General features: G+C 42.2%; 1 protein-coding gene across 1 annotated transcript in view; it reads right to left on the bottom strand.

The window, feature by feature from the left end:
* The window catches only part of LOC126246203 (mitogen-activated protein kinase kinase kinase 15), a 188,760-nt gene that overhangs the window by 121,635 nt on the left and 51,181 nt on the right, over positions 1–15,944 (bottom strand). The window contains exons 9-11 of the mRNA XM_049948376.1: positions 15,395–15,564; positions 14,932–15,115; positions 3,108–3,241 (exon numbers count right to left, since the gene is read on the bottom strand). Coding sequence (XP_049804333.1) covers positions 3,108–3,241; positions 14,932–15,115; positions 15,395–15,564 — 488 coding nt within the window. The remainder of the gene's footprint in view (positions 1–3,107; positions 3,242–14,931; positions 15,116–15,394; positions 15,565–15,944) is intronic.

Raw genomic sequence — 15,944 nt, 5'->3', positions numbered from 1 at the left:
AAAGGAGAGTTAGTAAGAGAGAGGGGTAAAGGAGAATTAGTAAGAGAGGAGTGAGGAGGGGATGCACAGAAGAGGAAGGTAGAGTTAGATAAAGAGAGGATGACAAAGAGATGGACACAGATATGAGAAATGGATAAAAAGATTGGGGAGGAGGACATAGAGTGATGGTGACAGGAGATGGACAGAGAGATGGGGGTAGAGGCTATGGACAGACATGTGGTACACATATTAAATGGGCCACAGATACATGTACTGTGGTGATAAGACACCCCTATAGTCGATACAACTAAAGTCCTCATGGTTGGTTATGCTTCAGACAGCTTTCAATTATTGAATACAGTTGGGGAGAAGAGGAGTATGTGGCACAACTTGACAAAAAGAAGGGGCCGGTTAGTAGGACATGTTCTGAGGCATCAAGGGATCACAAATTTAGCATTGGAGGGCAGCGTGGAAGTTAAAATCGTAGAGGGAGACCAAGAAATGAATACACTAAGCATATTCAGAAGGATGTGGGTTGCAGTAAGTACTGAGAGATGAAGAAGCTTGCACAGGATAGGGTAGCATGGAGAGCTGCATCAAACCAGTCTCAGGACTGAAGACCACAACAACAACGACATACTGTGTCCTATTTGCTAAAATATCTATCTATTCACATGGTTGAGCCAACATTCTGTATACTTATTTTCTTTCCACTACGCAATAATGCTTTTTGAAGTCAAGGCCTCAGTGTGGGTGCCACTATCTGCTGAATTCTGTGACTCATGAATGAACAGAATAAGTGGAGTTTCACACAATCACATTTTCCTCAATCCATATGGATTCCTACAGACGCAAGTTAAAGCCTCCAAAATTTTCACAATATGGAAGCATAAAACTTATCCAATTATTCTACAGTAGAACATTGTCTGTGGTAAAAAAAAAAATCAACAGTTACATGTATCTGCTTGATGACCTCTTGGAAATGGGTACAGCTTGTGCCTTACACCAGTCATTTGGGACACAGAGTTTATCCAGCAAACTATGACAAACTGTTGTTACAATGGAAGCAAATTCTTTCGTGAAATCTTTATAAAATCGAACAGGTAGAAAAACAGGCCCAGTGGACATTATTTAACTGCATTCCCTATATTTTTGAATTTAGGTTCCCTCTATGCACCTGCTAAACTGTGTTTCTTAATTAACAAAAATTTCAATTTGATTTACTAAAATCATTGTTAATAGTTGTGGTTTCCTCGTGTGTCTCACTTACAATAGATCATTTTACCTCCTTGTACATCTTACAGCTACTCTTGTCAGTGGCACTGAATTTATCATCATGCAAGTGGGCTTTTAGTTGTCCTATAAAAAATTAGAGAGTTTCTGTTCCTCATTGTGTAACAATTAATTACTCTTACCCACCACTCAATTTATTGGTGGTAATCTTTGTCAAATGTTGCAATAATTCGTTAACAACTTGATGTCACTTCTCTTATTACACATTCAAGATTGACAAAGAAGGAAATATGGTTAGGGATAGAATGTTATAATTTATTTACTTCAAAATTAGCACTCACACAAAGTAACTTTCAGTATTCTTCTAAGAACATGTTACAAAGTGATGATTTAATGAGCATATCACACATATGCGATCTTTAAAGCTTTCCCGGCGTATTGATTGTTCCATAAAAACACGGCAGAACTGCCGGATATCAGTAACTTCCAGCCACGATATTTCGGCGCAGAGTCTTCTGGCCATCTTCAAGTGAATGCCACTGTAGTAGTACTGGTGAGTACGCGCTGAGCTCTGCTATTTAAAGCCTTCTGAGGTGACATTGCTCATGCGCTGCTCAGCGTGCGCGTTCATAACGGCTCCGTGCGCTGCGCCTCGCGCCCTCCACTGTGAAAGCCTGGCGTATCAGTGTCAGGTCGATTTCCATCTTTATGCAGATAACTACGTCGACTACTATGTTTCTCTATTACAGGATTCCAAGCAGAGTTCAGCTGATAACTGCTATCTCGATTGATGAGAGTCTCGTTGTCAGACAATCCTATTTCCACAGATTCATTGATAATCGAGCTCCAAAAGTTTGATGTATGGGCCAAAATTTTTGTGTCGTCGTAATTCATGGAATGGTCTGTGGAAATACAATGTTCGGCGATTGCGGACTTGGTGGGTTGGAGAAGGCGAGTATGCCGTTGGTGTTCCATTTATTGGGAATATTTCTTCACAGATAGGCAGAATATTGAGAAAGTATCAAGTGAGAGTCATCTTTCGCCCTCCTTCCAAAATTTCATCACTAGTGGGATCCGTTAAAGACGACCTGGGCCTGCGTAAACCAGGTGTTTACAAAATTCCGTGTGAATGCGGCAAATCATATATAGGGCAAACAACACGAACTGTGCAGGAACGCATTGTGGAACACCAATGGCATATTCGCCTTCTCCAACCCACCAAGTCCGCAATCGCCGAACATTGTATTTCCACAGACCATTCCATGAATTACAATGACACAAAATTTTGGCCCATACATCAAACTTTTGGAGCTCGATTATCAATGAATCTGTGGAAATACGATTGTCTGACAACGAGACTCTCATCAATCGAGATAGCGGTTATCAGCTGAACTCTGCTTGGAATCCTGTTATAGAGAAACTTCGTAGTCGACGTAGTTATCTGCATAAAGATGGAAATCGACCTGACACCGATACGCCAGGCTTTCACAGTGGAGCGCGCGAGGCGCAGCGCACGGAGCCGTTATGAATGCGCACGCTGAGCAGCGCATGCGCAATGTCACCTCAGACGGCTTTAAATAGCGGAGCTCAGCGCGTACTCGCCAGTACTACTACAGTGGCATTCACCTGAAGATGGCCAGAAGACTCTGCGCCGAAATATCGTGGCAGGAAGTTACTGATATCCGGCAGTTCTGCCGTGTTTTTATGGAACATATCACACATAATTTATGACTAATAAGACTTCTGGAAGCAAATATATAGTCACTAAGACCAGTTACAAGAAATTACTTTTATTTTTCTGCAATTCCTGGACATTGATTTAGTCCAGTAATGCAACAGAATTTAGCAGTCCACATATTAAAAACCATAATCAAAACTGCATAGCTGAACCTTACCCTTTATTTTTCTCTGGAATTTCTTTCACTGCTATTCTTACTTGGGTTATTAGATCTCTGGCAGCAAACACAACTCCAAAAGTGCCCTTTCCTAACACAATTCTTTTTCCTTGTTCATCTTGCTCATATTCATACTAAAAAAAGACACACATTAATTAATAAGCTTCTGCAATAAATTTTAATTATAAATATTTTACTCACAAACAGTTCTTATAAGTTCAAACAATAGAAAATACAGGATGGAATGTAACAACATTATGAAAAGGAAAGTGTCGCTATTCACCATATAGCAGAGATGCTGAGTCGCAGATAGGCACCACAAAGAGACTCTCACAATTAAAGCTTTCTGCCATTAAGCCCTTCATCAGCAATAGATGACAGACACACATACATACAAACTCACGCAAACGCAATCTGCAGACATGACTGCAGTCTCAGGCAACTGAAAACATCCGCCTGAGACTGCAGATGTTTGTGCGAGTTCAGTTTGCATGTGTAAGTGTGTGTGTCATCTATTGTTGACAAAGTCCTTAATAGTCGAAAGGTTAAATTGTGAGAGTCTTTTTGTTGTGCCTATCTACGACTCAGTTTATATTTGCATGTAACCAGTTCATAATGCATCTATTGCACATTTCTATGTTTGGTCATGTAGGTGTGTCAAAATGGTAGGTATGCTGTGTACAGTTAGTTGAATGTTTATCACTGTATCTGTTGGAAGTAGCAATTTGTGGTAGCCATGCTAGATAGAGTTGATGTCAGTGGTGGCCTGTCATCTTAATCCTGCTATAAGCAGATAGTTCCAAAAGGTACCTGACGATATAGCAGATACAACATGTGCCCAAATTTCACCCCTGGATGATGTCTGGTCAGCCACTGCTGTTCAAGAAATGTGCCAATCTTGACGTGTGTCTATACTATCCAGCTGTCCAGAAACTGGCCTGCAGGTGTCTGAATGTTCCACAACTCACTTCTGAAACCTGCAACACACCACCTGTACCACACTGTGCACAACTTGTGCAGCAATCTGTCAATACGTCCAACCAGCTGCCCACAGGCCTATAATGCTATTCTGTTCAAATGGCTGAAACTGTTCAGCAGGAGTATGTACTCAATGATGGGATATGATAGCACCCTAGAATCAATGTTGCAAACGCTGTTCACCTCTAAACTTGGCACAGTTACTCCCTGCACAGTCAAAACAGAGGGTAAACCAACAAGCCCCCTGAGTACCATCTCTTCACTGCTCACAATGCACATATGCTGGTGCTACTGAACACAGCCCTTGAGGGTATATATATATTTTTGCAGTGTACATAAAAATGGATGTATCTGTGTATTCAAGTTCCACGTCTCCTCCTAAACCACTACATAGATTTCAACCAAATCTGACACACATACCACTTGTTGCTTGGAAAGTAGTATCAGGGTGGGGGGTGGGGCACGTAAGCAACACATAGTTCCCACAGGTGCGAGTGTGGTGGTGAAAAAGGATTGGTAGTGCCTGACATCTAGACAGCCCTGCACAACTGGCATGTTGTGTGGGTAGTATCAGATTTTGTTCCTGCGGCACTCATGCGGATAGGCATGTACGGTAGAGAGAGGGGAGATGGATAGTAAGAAGAGGGAGGTTTGTCACATATATTGCACACTTTTCCGTCTCCCCCTCTCTATGTTCATCTCCTCTTCCTTCCCTCTTTCTGTCCATCTCTCTGCCCCTCCCTGTCCCCATCAGAGGGGAAGAAGAGATGGATATTGAGATGGGGGAGGATGAATTGGATAGAGAAAGGGAGAGAAGGAGTTGGACAGTGAGAGGGAGAGTATGAGGTGGACAGAGAAGGGGGAGTAGGAAAAGAGCAGAGGCAGAGAGAGAGAGAGAGAGAGAGAGAGAGAGAGAGAGAGAGAGAGAGGTGTAAGGCTTTCAAGTTTTGCCTTTCTACTGGTTTTATTATGATAAACTGATTTAATTGAAAGCAAAAACAAAATAAGGTCATGTGCTCACAGCCTAAAGTAATTTTTTGATAAGATGCCACTTAGGTAACTTGCATGTCTGTATCTCTGCTGATTTATTCATGCAGATTTATCACACCACAGAAAAATCTGTAGTGGTGTGCAGGAACTAAACATGGGACCTCAATGTTTGTGGCCAGCAATGCTTGCCACTACGCCAGTTAGCTTGGTATTTGTACTTCAATCTACAGCTGTCAGCTGCTCATTTCTTGAAAACTTTTAATGTGCAGAAAAGGTCCTACTAACAATTAAATAGCAATCTTGTTATTATACAGGATGAGTCACTTAAGATGTAACGACCCCCATTATTCTGGGTGCGATTGCACGTATCAACAAGCGGTGTTCGGCAAATCATAGCGGACTATGGGGCACATACGGTGGTACATGCACAATAATCACAACGTTTATATTGACCGAGATAATGAGTCAAGTACATGTTTTTTTTAAATGGGACACTATACTTTTTTTTTACCATCATTCAAATGCTCTGGAAGAGACGCATATAGTGATGTAACGCATGTTGCTATTGTGATTCAAACTTTGCTTAAAAGACGCTGGGAAATATTGTACGATTGAAGGTCATCGCAGTTGGAAGCGGGTGCAGACTGTAAACACACCTTGCGCGACCCGCAGGCCGAGTTGCCGTGCTCTATGCAGCATGCACGGCCTACGCTACATAGGTACATCCTCATCCGCCCTCTTTTAAACGAAGTTTGAATCACAATAACAACATGCATTACATCACTATACGCATCTTTTCCAGAGTGTTCGAATGATGATAAAGGAAGTATAGCGTCCCATTTAAAAAACATATACTTGCCTCATTATCTCGGTCAATATAAACATTGTGATTATTGTGCATGTACCAATGTATGTGACCCATAGTCCGCTATGATTCGCCGAAAACCGCAAGCCGATATGTGCAATCATTACGTCTTACGTGACTCACCCTGTATAAAGCAGTGTGTATGTCCAGTACCTCCTGCCAAACCCCTGGGTCAATTTCAACCCAATTTGGTTCAGAAACAGCAGGCCTCCCAATTATCAGAACTATGATGTTTGTAACCTCCTATCTCCAATAAGAGCGGAGCTAGAGGCAAAAATGTTTTTTTCCAGCTCATGGTGCTCACTGCATGACAGGCATGTTGTGTGGAAACAATGAGAGCCTGTCAGGTCAACCTGCTTTGCAGAGTAGCCTGCATCTCAGGGCAATAAAATGGTTTTCCATGCCCCAACATGTAGGCTGCTCTGCATGACAGGCATGTTGCAGGAGTAGTATCAACCTGCCTGCTTTATTAAACTGTATTGCAAGGGCTAAATGTGCTGATGAGCATGGCTGGGAACAGGTTTAGATGGATGGATAGAGTGAGGGAGAGGAGGAAATGGACAGAGAGAAGGGATGGAAGGGGGAGGGGAGAGGTTCTTAAGGCAGGTGGAGTGAGTGAGTGAGTGTGTGTGTGTGTGTGTGTGTGTGTGTGTGTGTGTTAGATTACAAGTGCTCAATGACAAGATTATCAGTGGATAAGATGACGAAAATTGTTGTCACACAGTGAGGAAGCAACTTATAAAATGATACTCATTAAATCACTCCCACCTCACTCACATTGAACCACAGAATCACTAACTCACACACATTAAGGCAATGGAGAAAGTATGAAAGATGCTATCTCTGGGATTAAAACAGAAGTAAAATGACAGAAGAGCTAAAAGAAGTGCACAGGAAAATGTGACTGGCTGACCACTTAAAAAAAAAAAACAGTGGTAGGCCACTTAAGCTGTTAACACATTGAGAACATCTTCCTAAAATTTTAGGAAACAAGTGGGACAAATCACACAACCTTTAAACTCTCACAACATTCGTTTGAACATTACTTGAAATAGAGGGCAGATCTGTCAGCAAACCTGCCGCTGCCCTCTGGTCTGAAAATAAAGCAAAGTCTAACAAGCACCACAGTCTTGAGTGTCCTCTCGTTGGAGCAAGAAGCCATGCATCATAGGGCTATGGCCTATGTGAAGATGAGTAACAAGAACCTCATCCCGTCTGAGTGGCTGGAAGGAGGTATGCCACGGCTGCACTGTGTGATTTACTAGATGGAGCTTATTTTCTGACACTTCCAGCCACTCATCTTCCGATTGACACAAAATTCTTAACCTCAACAGTGAGGTGATAGCATGTAGGGGGATGACACACAAATATCTGAGGATCATGACATGCCTCCTTGGCTGCTGTATCTGCCCTTTCATTCCCCGCAATACCAATGTGCCTTGGCACCCAGCAAGACACCTCCTTCTCCAGCCTTTGTACTCGGAGTACGGTGTCTGGGATATGTTGGACTATTTTATGGGCTGGAAGCATTGCTGAGAATGAAGGGCACTCAGAGAATCTCAACAGATAATAAATTTAGCACTCAAAACATGTCCCATCTGTTTCAGTCCCCACAATATTGCATATAATTCTGGCTCAAAGACAGTAAAGTCTGGAGGCAGTCCGACATTGAGCACACAATCAGTGAAAACAACAGAGCAACCAACAGAGCAACCAACAGAGTTCCCCGTTCAGACCCATCTGTAAACACAGCTACATAGTTGGGTTGCTCAGTTAAACTGTCATAAAATAATGTGTTAAAAACATATGCAAGAGGGAAACCTTTCCTGTACTGCACTAAATTTAAATTCCTCTGGGCCTCTGCAGCAACCTGGCTGGCAATCAGTTAAAACATTGAATTTGAGCCTGTACATGCCTCACACTATTGGGCTCAATCACATATTTCACACAGATCACAAACAGCCTCATTCCCCATGGATTATAGGTAAAGAGGTGTTCTAAGGTTAGTGTTGTTTTAACGTCTCGTCGACAACGAGGTCATTAGAGACGGAGTGCAAGCTCGGGTTAGGGAAGGATGGGGAAGGAAATCAGCCGTGCCCTTTCAAAGGAACCATCCCGGCATTTGCCTGAAACGATTTAGGGAAATCACGGAAAACCTAAATCAGGATGGCTGGAGACGGGATTGAACCGTCGTCCTCCCGAATGCGGGTGTTCTAAGGCCGGACGAACAACAGTATGGTATGCTGGGGAGGTGGAAGTAGCAAGGAACTGACACACCTTACACACCATGATGAGTTGCCTCTGGATGGTAAGCAGCAGTTCACCAGTCTTAGCACAGAGACTGGGAATGAGACTGGTCTTGTAAGTACCCGTGATCCTCTCATGGTGTATAGCATCAATGGTCTTTAGATAAATAAGGACTTACTGACCCATACACTGTGCATCCATAGTCCAGCCATGATCAGGCAAAGGCCCTATAAAACTGGAGCGGACACACCTTGTCCACTCCCCAGGACATGTGGCAAAGACACTTCAAGATGTTCATTGTCTTCTTGGCCTTGCCTTCAGGTACTTGAGTTGTGGTGACCATCACAATTTTGAGTCACAGATGAGGCCCAGAAACTTCACACAGTTCTGGAGTGCAGAGGAAGATATGGTTAGAGAGAGGGGGTTGAGGAAATGGACAGAGAGAGGGGAAGAAGGAGATAGAGATAGAGATAGAGATAGAGAGAGAGAGAGAGAGAGAGAGAGAGAGAGAGAGAGAAACTGGGCAAGAAGACAAAGACAGATAGAGATTGGAGGATGACGTGGATGGACAGACAGACAGAGGAAGAACTGGACACAGAGGAGGTGTGTTCAATATATGTGTCGAACACATATTTAGGTGAAACCAAAAGGAAAGGGCTAGTCTTCAACAAATTTCAGTACTGTTTTACATACAGAATTAACTAAACACACATTTCATCAACACAGTGCTGCTCATCATTTCACTCCACAGGTTGGTATATGTATGTAAAATTTTAATGATATCTGAAGTTATTTTTGTTCTGGCATAACCACAAGTGCCGGAACGAAGAGGAAAAACACAATACCAGAGAAGGCGATGAGGAAACATCAGCCAAAAGCCCACTGACAAGGACCGCGCCATGTCAGGAGCGACCTCCGCAAGACATGAATATAACTGCCACTCCTGCTAGACTCGGCCACTCAGATCGGATCAGTGTACGGACATTAGTGGAACGTATTTGGGGAGCTTAGCATGGGCTAGGAGAGAGTGCTACGAATTCAGTATTGGTGATCCACAGACTGGGTGACAAACTTGCATGAACTCTGACTTGGCTGCATGTTCCCCTCCTTTTGCGACACCTTTATAAATTCAAGTTAAGTATTGTAAATTCGGCTTCATAGAAATGAAACTACTAATGTTATTTGCTTGAATTGTTGTATAGCATTCCAAGAACGCCGCATTCCTTAGACAGCCTATACGAGACAAGTGGGCACAAACAAACAACTGGCAACAAGAATCCTCCAGATTCCATGCCTGGTGGCCACAGCCTTTCAAGAATATTGTCCTGGTGCCTTAATTCGCTGTCTTTACTTTGTAGGGGTGCTTCTTGTTTTAACAGTTTCTTGTCATTTTTGCTAATGTGTTTTCAGGTAGGCATTGCAGAAAATTTCTTTGATTTTGTCATTATTTAGATTTCTTGCTTTGTCTATTTGTTGCATTTGTGTCTTCCAACATGTCCCCTCACCTGTCCCACCCCCTGCTCAGGCACCACAGCCGCAAGCGTCAGATGCCACACAGCTAACGCAGATGTTTCTGTTTCAGATGCAGCAAATATCAGCACTACTCAACAAGGTGCTGCAGCTACTCACCAATGCTAAGCACCCGACAGAACAAGCACTACCTACTACAGCTGCTATACCACCTTTTCAACAGTTTAGTGAACAAGAAGAGGAACAGCTCGCGGCACATTTGTTGGCTCACAATATCCCAGGTACTGTGAAACTTCCATATCTATCATCCACGATAGGAAGTGCAGTGTTAGATTAATTCAAAAACTCTTTCCTAATGCCACTCCGAGCAGACTGTCCTACGACCAAGTAGTACAGTCCCTAACAAACTATTATGACCAGCAAGTGAATGTAGTAACAGATAGGTATTGATTCTTTAATTGCAAAAAATGGTCAAAACAAACGTATTGCGAGTGGGTAACAGATTTGCAATGTATGACAAGGAAATGTAAATTCAAATGGGCTTGCAGTCCTTTATATTCAGATGCTATGTTGCATGATGCGATTATCTACAGTGTACATGATGTGAAACTCAGAGAACAAATTTTGAAACACTCCCATCTGTCATTTCAGCAAGTAATACACATACTAGATCAGTATGATTCCGGTGCTTTGTCGGCTCATACATTTGAGCAACCAGCTATTTGCTGGGTTGAGTCCCTTGCTTGTAATTGCCCCATTCTGCACCGGCGGCATGTGCTAGCCACGCCGAGTAAACAACCTTCCATGCCATGTAAGCAGTTCGCTACAAAGGCGAACAGAATTAAGTCTTGCCCTAGGTGTTACTCATGGCAAAACGCCATGACTGCCCCTCCCAACAAGATCAGAGGACATGTACAACCCCTCAGTTTGCAAAGGAACAAACATAAGAATTCAGCCCACTCACAAAAATCTAGTCACAAGACCCATGTCATTAATGCAGTATATTCCAAGTCTGCAACTAGCAAGCATGCAGCTTTGTCAGTGATACATCAGTCAAACGAACTTTTTGTTCATTTAATTACTTGTGGGAAACACGAAATTTCAGTTGGACACAGATGCCTCTGTCACATTGCTCAATCATCACACATATGAACTGTTAGGATCCCCATGCCTGTCTAAAACTAGCATGCAACTGATAGCTTATAATGGACAAGACATTCCCGTTCTTGGAACACGTACTTTGCCTGCCATGTATCACTCGCATACATGAACAGTGACTTTTACAGTGCTACAATCATGCGAGTGTGAGAACGTATGTGTTCATTCTTTTGGCTTGTTTGGCTTTAAAATGCAGGACAATGTGTTGTCAGTGTCTGCATTCAATGCAAAAGACAGAGTAGCTAGCTTGCTAAAAGAATTCCTGGAACTCTTTTATGAAGGTTTAGGCAAACCTAAAAATTTTGTTACATATTTTACTCTGAAAGACAAAACTCAGCTGAAATTTTGTTGAGCCAGAACTGTTCCCATTGTGTTACGGGACAAAGTTCCTGCTGAACTTAAACAATTGCAAGATAACGGAATTATTACACTCATATCAGCTGATTAATGGGCAAGTCCACCGGTTTTGCTCCACAAATCTTCATGTCACATTAACCTCTGCGTTGACTTTAAGTCTACAGTCAACCCATAAACTGTCATTGATACTTATCCATTGCCACACCCAGAGGATCACATGGACAGATTAGACGCTGGATGCTATTTTTCAAAAACTGATTTGCGTGAAGTGCATCTTCAAATACTGCTTGATGAAGAATCTCAAAATGTGTGTGTAGTGAATACTATTTGGGCTTGTTTAAATATTTGCATTTGCCTTTTGTCAGTGCTTCCGCACGCGCCATTTTTCAATGGTACTTGAAACAGCTGACTGCACAAGTGCCAAAAGGTTCAAACTATTTGGACAATATTGCAGTAGCAGGTTGTACACTTGAAGAACATATTGCAAATTTACATGCTTTGTTTTGTGTGTTATCTGATGCAGGACTAAAATGTAGACTGGATAAAGGTCACGTTCTTTTAAACCTGAGTTGCAGTATCTTGGTCATTTCATAAATAGTCAAGGTGTACATCCTCTTAAGTCTCATTTGCTAGCCATATGAGATTTGCCAGTTCCTCACAATGTCACAGAATTGCAGTCAGTTTTAGGGAAAATGAAGTATTATATTCAGTTCATACTGAATGCTGAGCAAATAGCAGCTCCATTGCATCGCCTGCGCCACAAGAATGTCCCCTTTGTTTGGACATATGAGTGCCAAGTAGCTTTTCAAAAACTTAAAAATGCATTGGTCAGTGATTAATGCTTAGTTCATTTTGATCTGAACAAACCAGTTTTATTGCAAGTTGATGCTTCCTCTTACAGAATCGGTGCAGTGCTTTCGCACAGAACTGATGATGTAGACAGGCCAATTGCTTTCCCATCAAAAGTGTTGTCCAAAGCTCAGTGTAACTTTTCAAAAATTGAGAAAGAGGCTTTGGCTATTGTGTATGGTGTCACCAAATTCCACCACTATTTTAGTGGCAGAAAATTCTACTTAGTCATGGATCACAAGCCTTTACAGTCACTGTTTCATCCAATGAAACCACTGCTTTACGAACTGCCCAAAAATAGCAAAGATGGGCTTTGTTGTAGTCTAAATACCAATATGAGACTGTGTATCACCCGGCAGCTCAACGTGGTAATATGGACGCACTTTCATGTCTTCCGATTGGCCCTGATACAGACTTTGATGCATCTGCTGCATCTTGTCACATCGAGGCTCAGGATTCAGAATTGCTTCAGTCTTTTCTGCTGAACTATAAGAAAATTGCACAAGCCACAGAAGCTGACCCAGATTTGTACATTTTGCTCAATTATATTCGCACATCTTGGCCTCACTCATTGAACAACATAAAGAACTCTGTAGTATGCCAATACTTTGCACATTGGCATAGCCTTACTGTACAAAAGGTGTGCTTCTTGTTCAAAATGACACTGGACAGTCACATCTGCTGATCCCTAAAGCTTTGCACAAAGAAGTGTTGCAGTTACTTCACCAAGGACATTGGGGAATTGTTCGTATGAAACAGTTAGTGCATCAGCACTATACTTGGCAGGGTATGGACGCTCAAATAGAACATATGACGTCACAGTGTCACGCAGGTGCGAAAAATCAGTCCGCTCCACCACAAAAATTCTCTGCTCAGCATAAGTCACAATCGCCATGGCAATGTGTGCACATAGACTTTGCGGGACCTTTCTGGAACACTTGCTGGTTGATTGTGGTTGACTTGTACAGCAAGTTTCCTTTTGTTGTGCCAATGAACTCGCCAACATCATGTAGCACAATTCAGGTGTTGTCGTCGATTTTTTGCCTCGAGGATTTACCTGAAGTGATAGTGTCAGACAACAGACCTCAGTTCACGTCAAATTAATTTGAAACATTCTGTGAACGCAATGGCATACAGCATCTAGCTAGTGCACCATTCCATCCACAGTCAAACGGCGAAGCAGAATGTTTAGTGAGAACCTTCAAGCAGCAGGTGGCCAAACTTCGCTCCACACACACCAGGGATCAAGCATTGCATCTGTTTCTCACCTCATATCGTTTGCACCCATGCGATGGGCCATTGTCAGAAGAATTGCTTCACGGTCTCCGCCATCGGACACTGCTCCACCTCCTCAGCATCTGGCACTGACGGAAGGCCACAAGTATCACTTCGCGCCGCATGATATTGTCTTTTACATGGTTTTTAGTGGCAGCAGACGGTGGGCACGAGGCGAGATCGTCTGTCGACTTAGCGCTTGCACATATCTTCATTCAGGTCCCGATGGCTTGCAGCGCTGCCATCAAAATCAACTTCGCCTCTGTCATGTACATAATGATCTTTCAGTCTCTCTTCAATCAGATTCATGGGTCAAGAGGACAGCATGGCCACAGCAGCCACCAGAGGATGTCATCACGACACCGCGGGACAACCCCTTGGAGACGGAGCTTTCACCTCCTCTCATCCAACCGATGGAGTTCGACCCACCCACACCCCAGCAGTTGCCACCTTCTTCATTTGGTTCCTGGCAGCAGGAGGTGGAAGCATACCCTTCTGGTCATTTTTGGGGGGACGTTTGTGCCAGAGCATAGGCCAGATGGCGCGGTATGCCACACAGCTTGAAGTCCCCTGCAGCCACAGCTTCTGACTCAACGTTGCACCCACACACCTGCCTCCCCCGCGGTGGGCGCACTCCATACACAATGATGGTCCATCGCTTTGGGGGGAGGAGAGGGGGGGGATGTTCTGGCGTAACCACAAGTGCCGGAACGAAGAGAAAGAATGCAAGACCAGAGAAGGCGAGACGGCGGTGAGGAAACGTCAGCCAATAACCTGCTGACAAGGACCGCGCCACGCCAGGAGCGACCTCTGCAAGAAGTGAGTATGAGCGCCACACCTGCTAGCCTCAGCCGCTCACATCGGATCAGTGTACGAACATTAGTGGAACGTATTCACGGAGCATAGCACGGCCTAAGAGAGAGCGCTACAAATTCAGTATTGGTGATCAACAAACTGGGTGACAAACTTGCATGAACTCTGACTTGGTTGCATGTTGCCCTCCGTTTGCGACACTTTTGTAAATTCAAAGTTAAGTATTGTAAATTCTGCTTCACAGAAATAAAACTACTAATGTTATTTGCTTGAATTGTTGTATAGGAACACCGCATCCCTTAGGCACACTAAACGAGATGAGTGTGCAAGAACCAACAATTTTTGTTTGAGTTGTGTTGGATAACTGAACCAAAGCAATTTGATCAACAAACACATTACAACACAAACCTCACACACCATATATAAAAAATACAAAAACATTTACAATAATACCTACCAATAAGAAATATTATACAGTAAATGGTCTAAAACAATGCAAGGAACTTTTTAACAGGATCAAATGAGCAAACCTTTCAACTTGAATGTGTAAAACTGGAGTTTATCACTCACACTTAGCAATGAAGCATACTGAAAATGGAAATTGAAAAACAGAGCACACCTTTCCATACAATTGTTAATGACATCTTCTGTAAGTGAAAATCACTTTCAAGATGGTTTAACTGAAATCCATCAATAAGCATAAATAAAAAGATTAGTTTCTGTTAGTCAGTCATTGTAGTTTTACAGATGCTATATCTAAAATTATTGATAATGGTCATTAACAGTATGACAATGTAGCATTACCTAGAAATATACACATACTTTTATCTGATCCTCTGCCTGCTGAGCATCCAGGTCCATAACCATTCCTTCTTGGTCCCCTGTCATCTCTTTCACCAAATCAAAAAACCTTTGACGACACTGGACTGATGGAAAGTACATTTGAAAGTCATCAGAGTTTTGGTGTACATACAGGAACAGGCAGCGCTCATCTCTCTTGTATAAACTGGAAGAAACATGAAAATGTGAGATCAGATTCAATTTTGAGTTATATAAAACTGGCACAAAAATGTTTTTGATATTTTGTGACAGGCACTGCTTGGTGTGATTATTATGGAAAGTTCACTTCTTTTCATTAGCTTTAGTAATTTATTTTGCCAGAAATATAAATATTGTTCAGGTAGGTTTGAATATGGCCACTTAGTAATCATTTAACACAATACCTATTAGTAAAGCACAAAGACAAAACAGCTGTTTACCAAAAATAAACCAGTATTCATCTTACCTAACACTTCTAATCTGACTAGCTGCAAAAAGCCATTTGTGCACCTTTCGACATTTTCCCTTCATGCTATCCAGACACATGTTCCATATCTCAATTGACTTTTCTTCTGCTCCAAGATTCACAGTTACATAACTTGGCATGAATACCTTATCTGGCTCCAAAACAAGCATCTATTGAAGATATTCAAAATGAAAATAAGTGATCAAGGAAACCATGATAAATAAATAAATTACCTCTGGTAACAAACCATCCTTAAAAAAGAAAACAATTACAAACTTAATCCACAACAAAGTCAATGAAAGGCAGAAAGAGAAGATTTGATAGAGAAGAAGAGTATCTAGAAACCACACAGTTAAAACAAAAAGGTCATGACAGAGTTTATAGTTACAAGACTGAATCTCTCACTTTTAGAGCTTTTAATAATTCCTTAACTAGAAGAAACAGGCAACAAGAGAGAGGTGTCACTCATCTGCACTATGGACATAAAAGTAACATATAAGACATATAACCAATATGGAAGTTACCAATACTTTACAGATACACAAACTGG

This window comes from Schistocerca nitens, chromosome 1, assembly GCF_023898315.1.
Source record: "Schistocerca nitens isolate TAMUIC-IGC-003100 chromosome 1, iqSchNite1.1, whole genome shotgun sequence".
NCBI classification, from domain to species: Eukaryota; Metazoa; Arthropoda; class Insecta; order Orthoptera; family Acrididae; genus Schistocerca; species Schistocerca nitens.
Note: the sequence above shows the minus strand (reverse complement) of the source record. Positions and strands in the feature narration are given on the sequence as shown.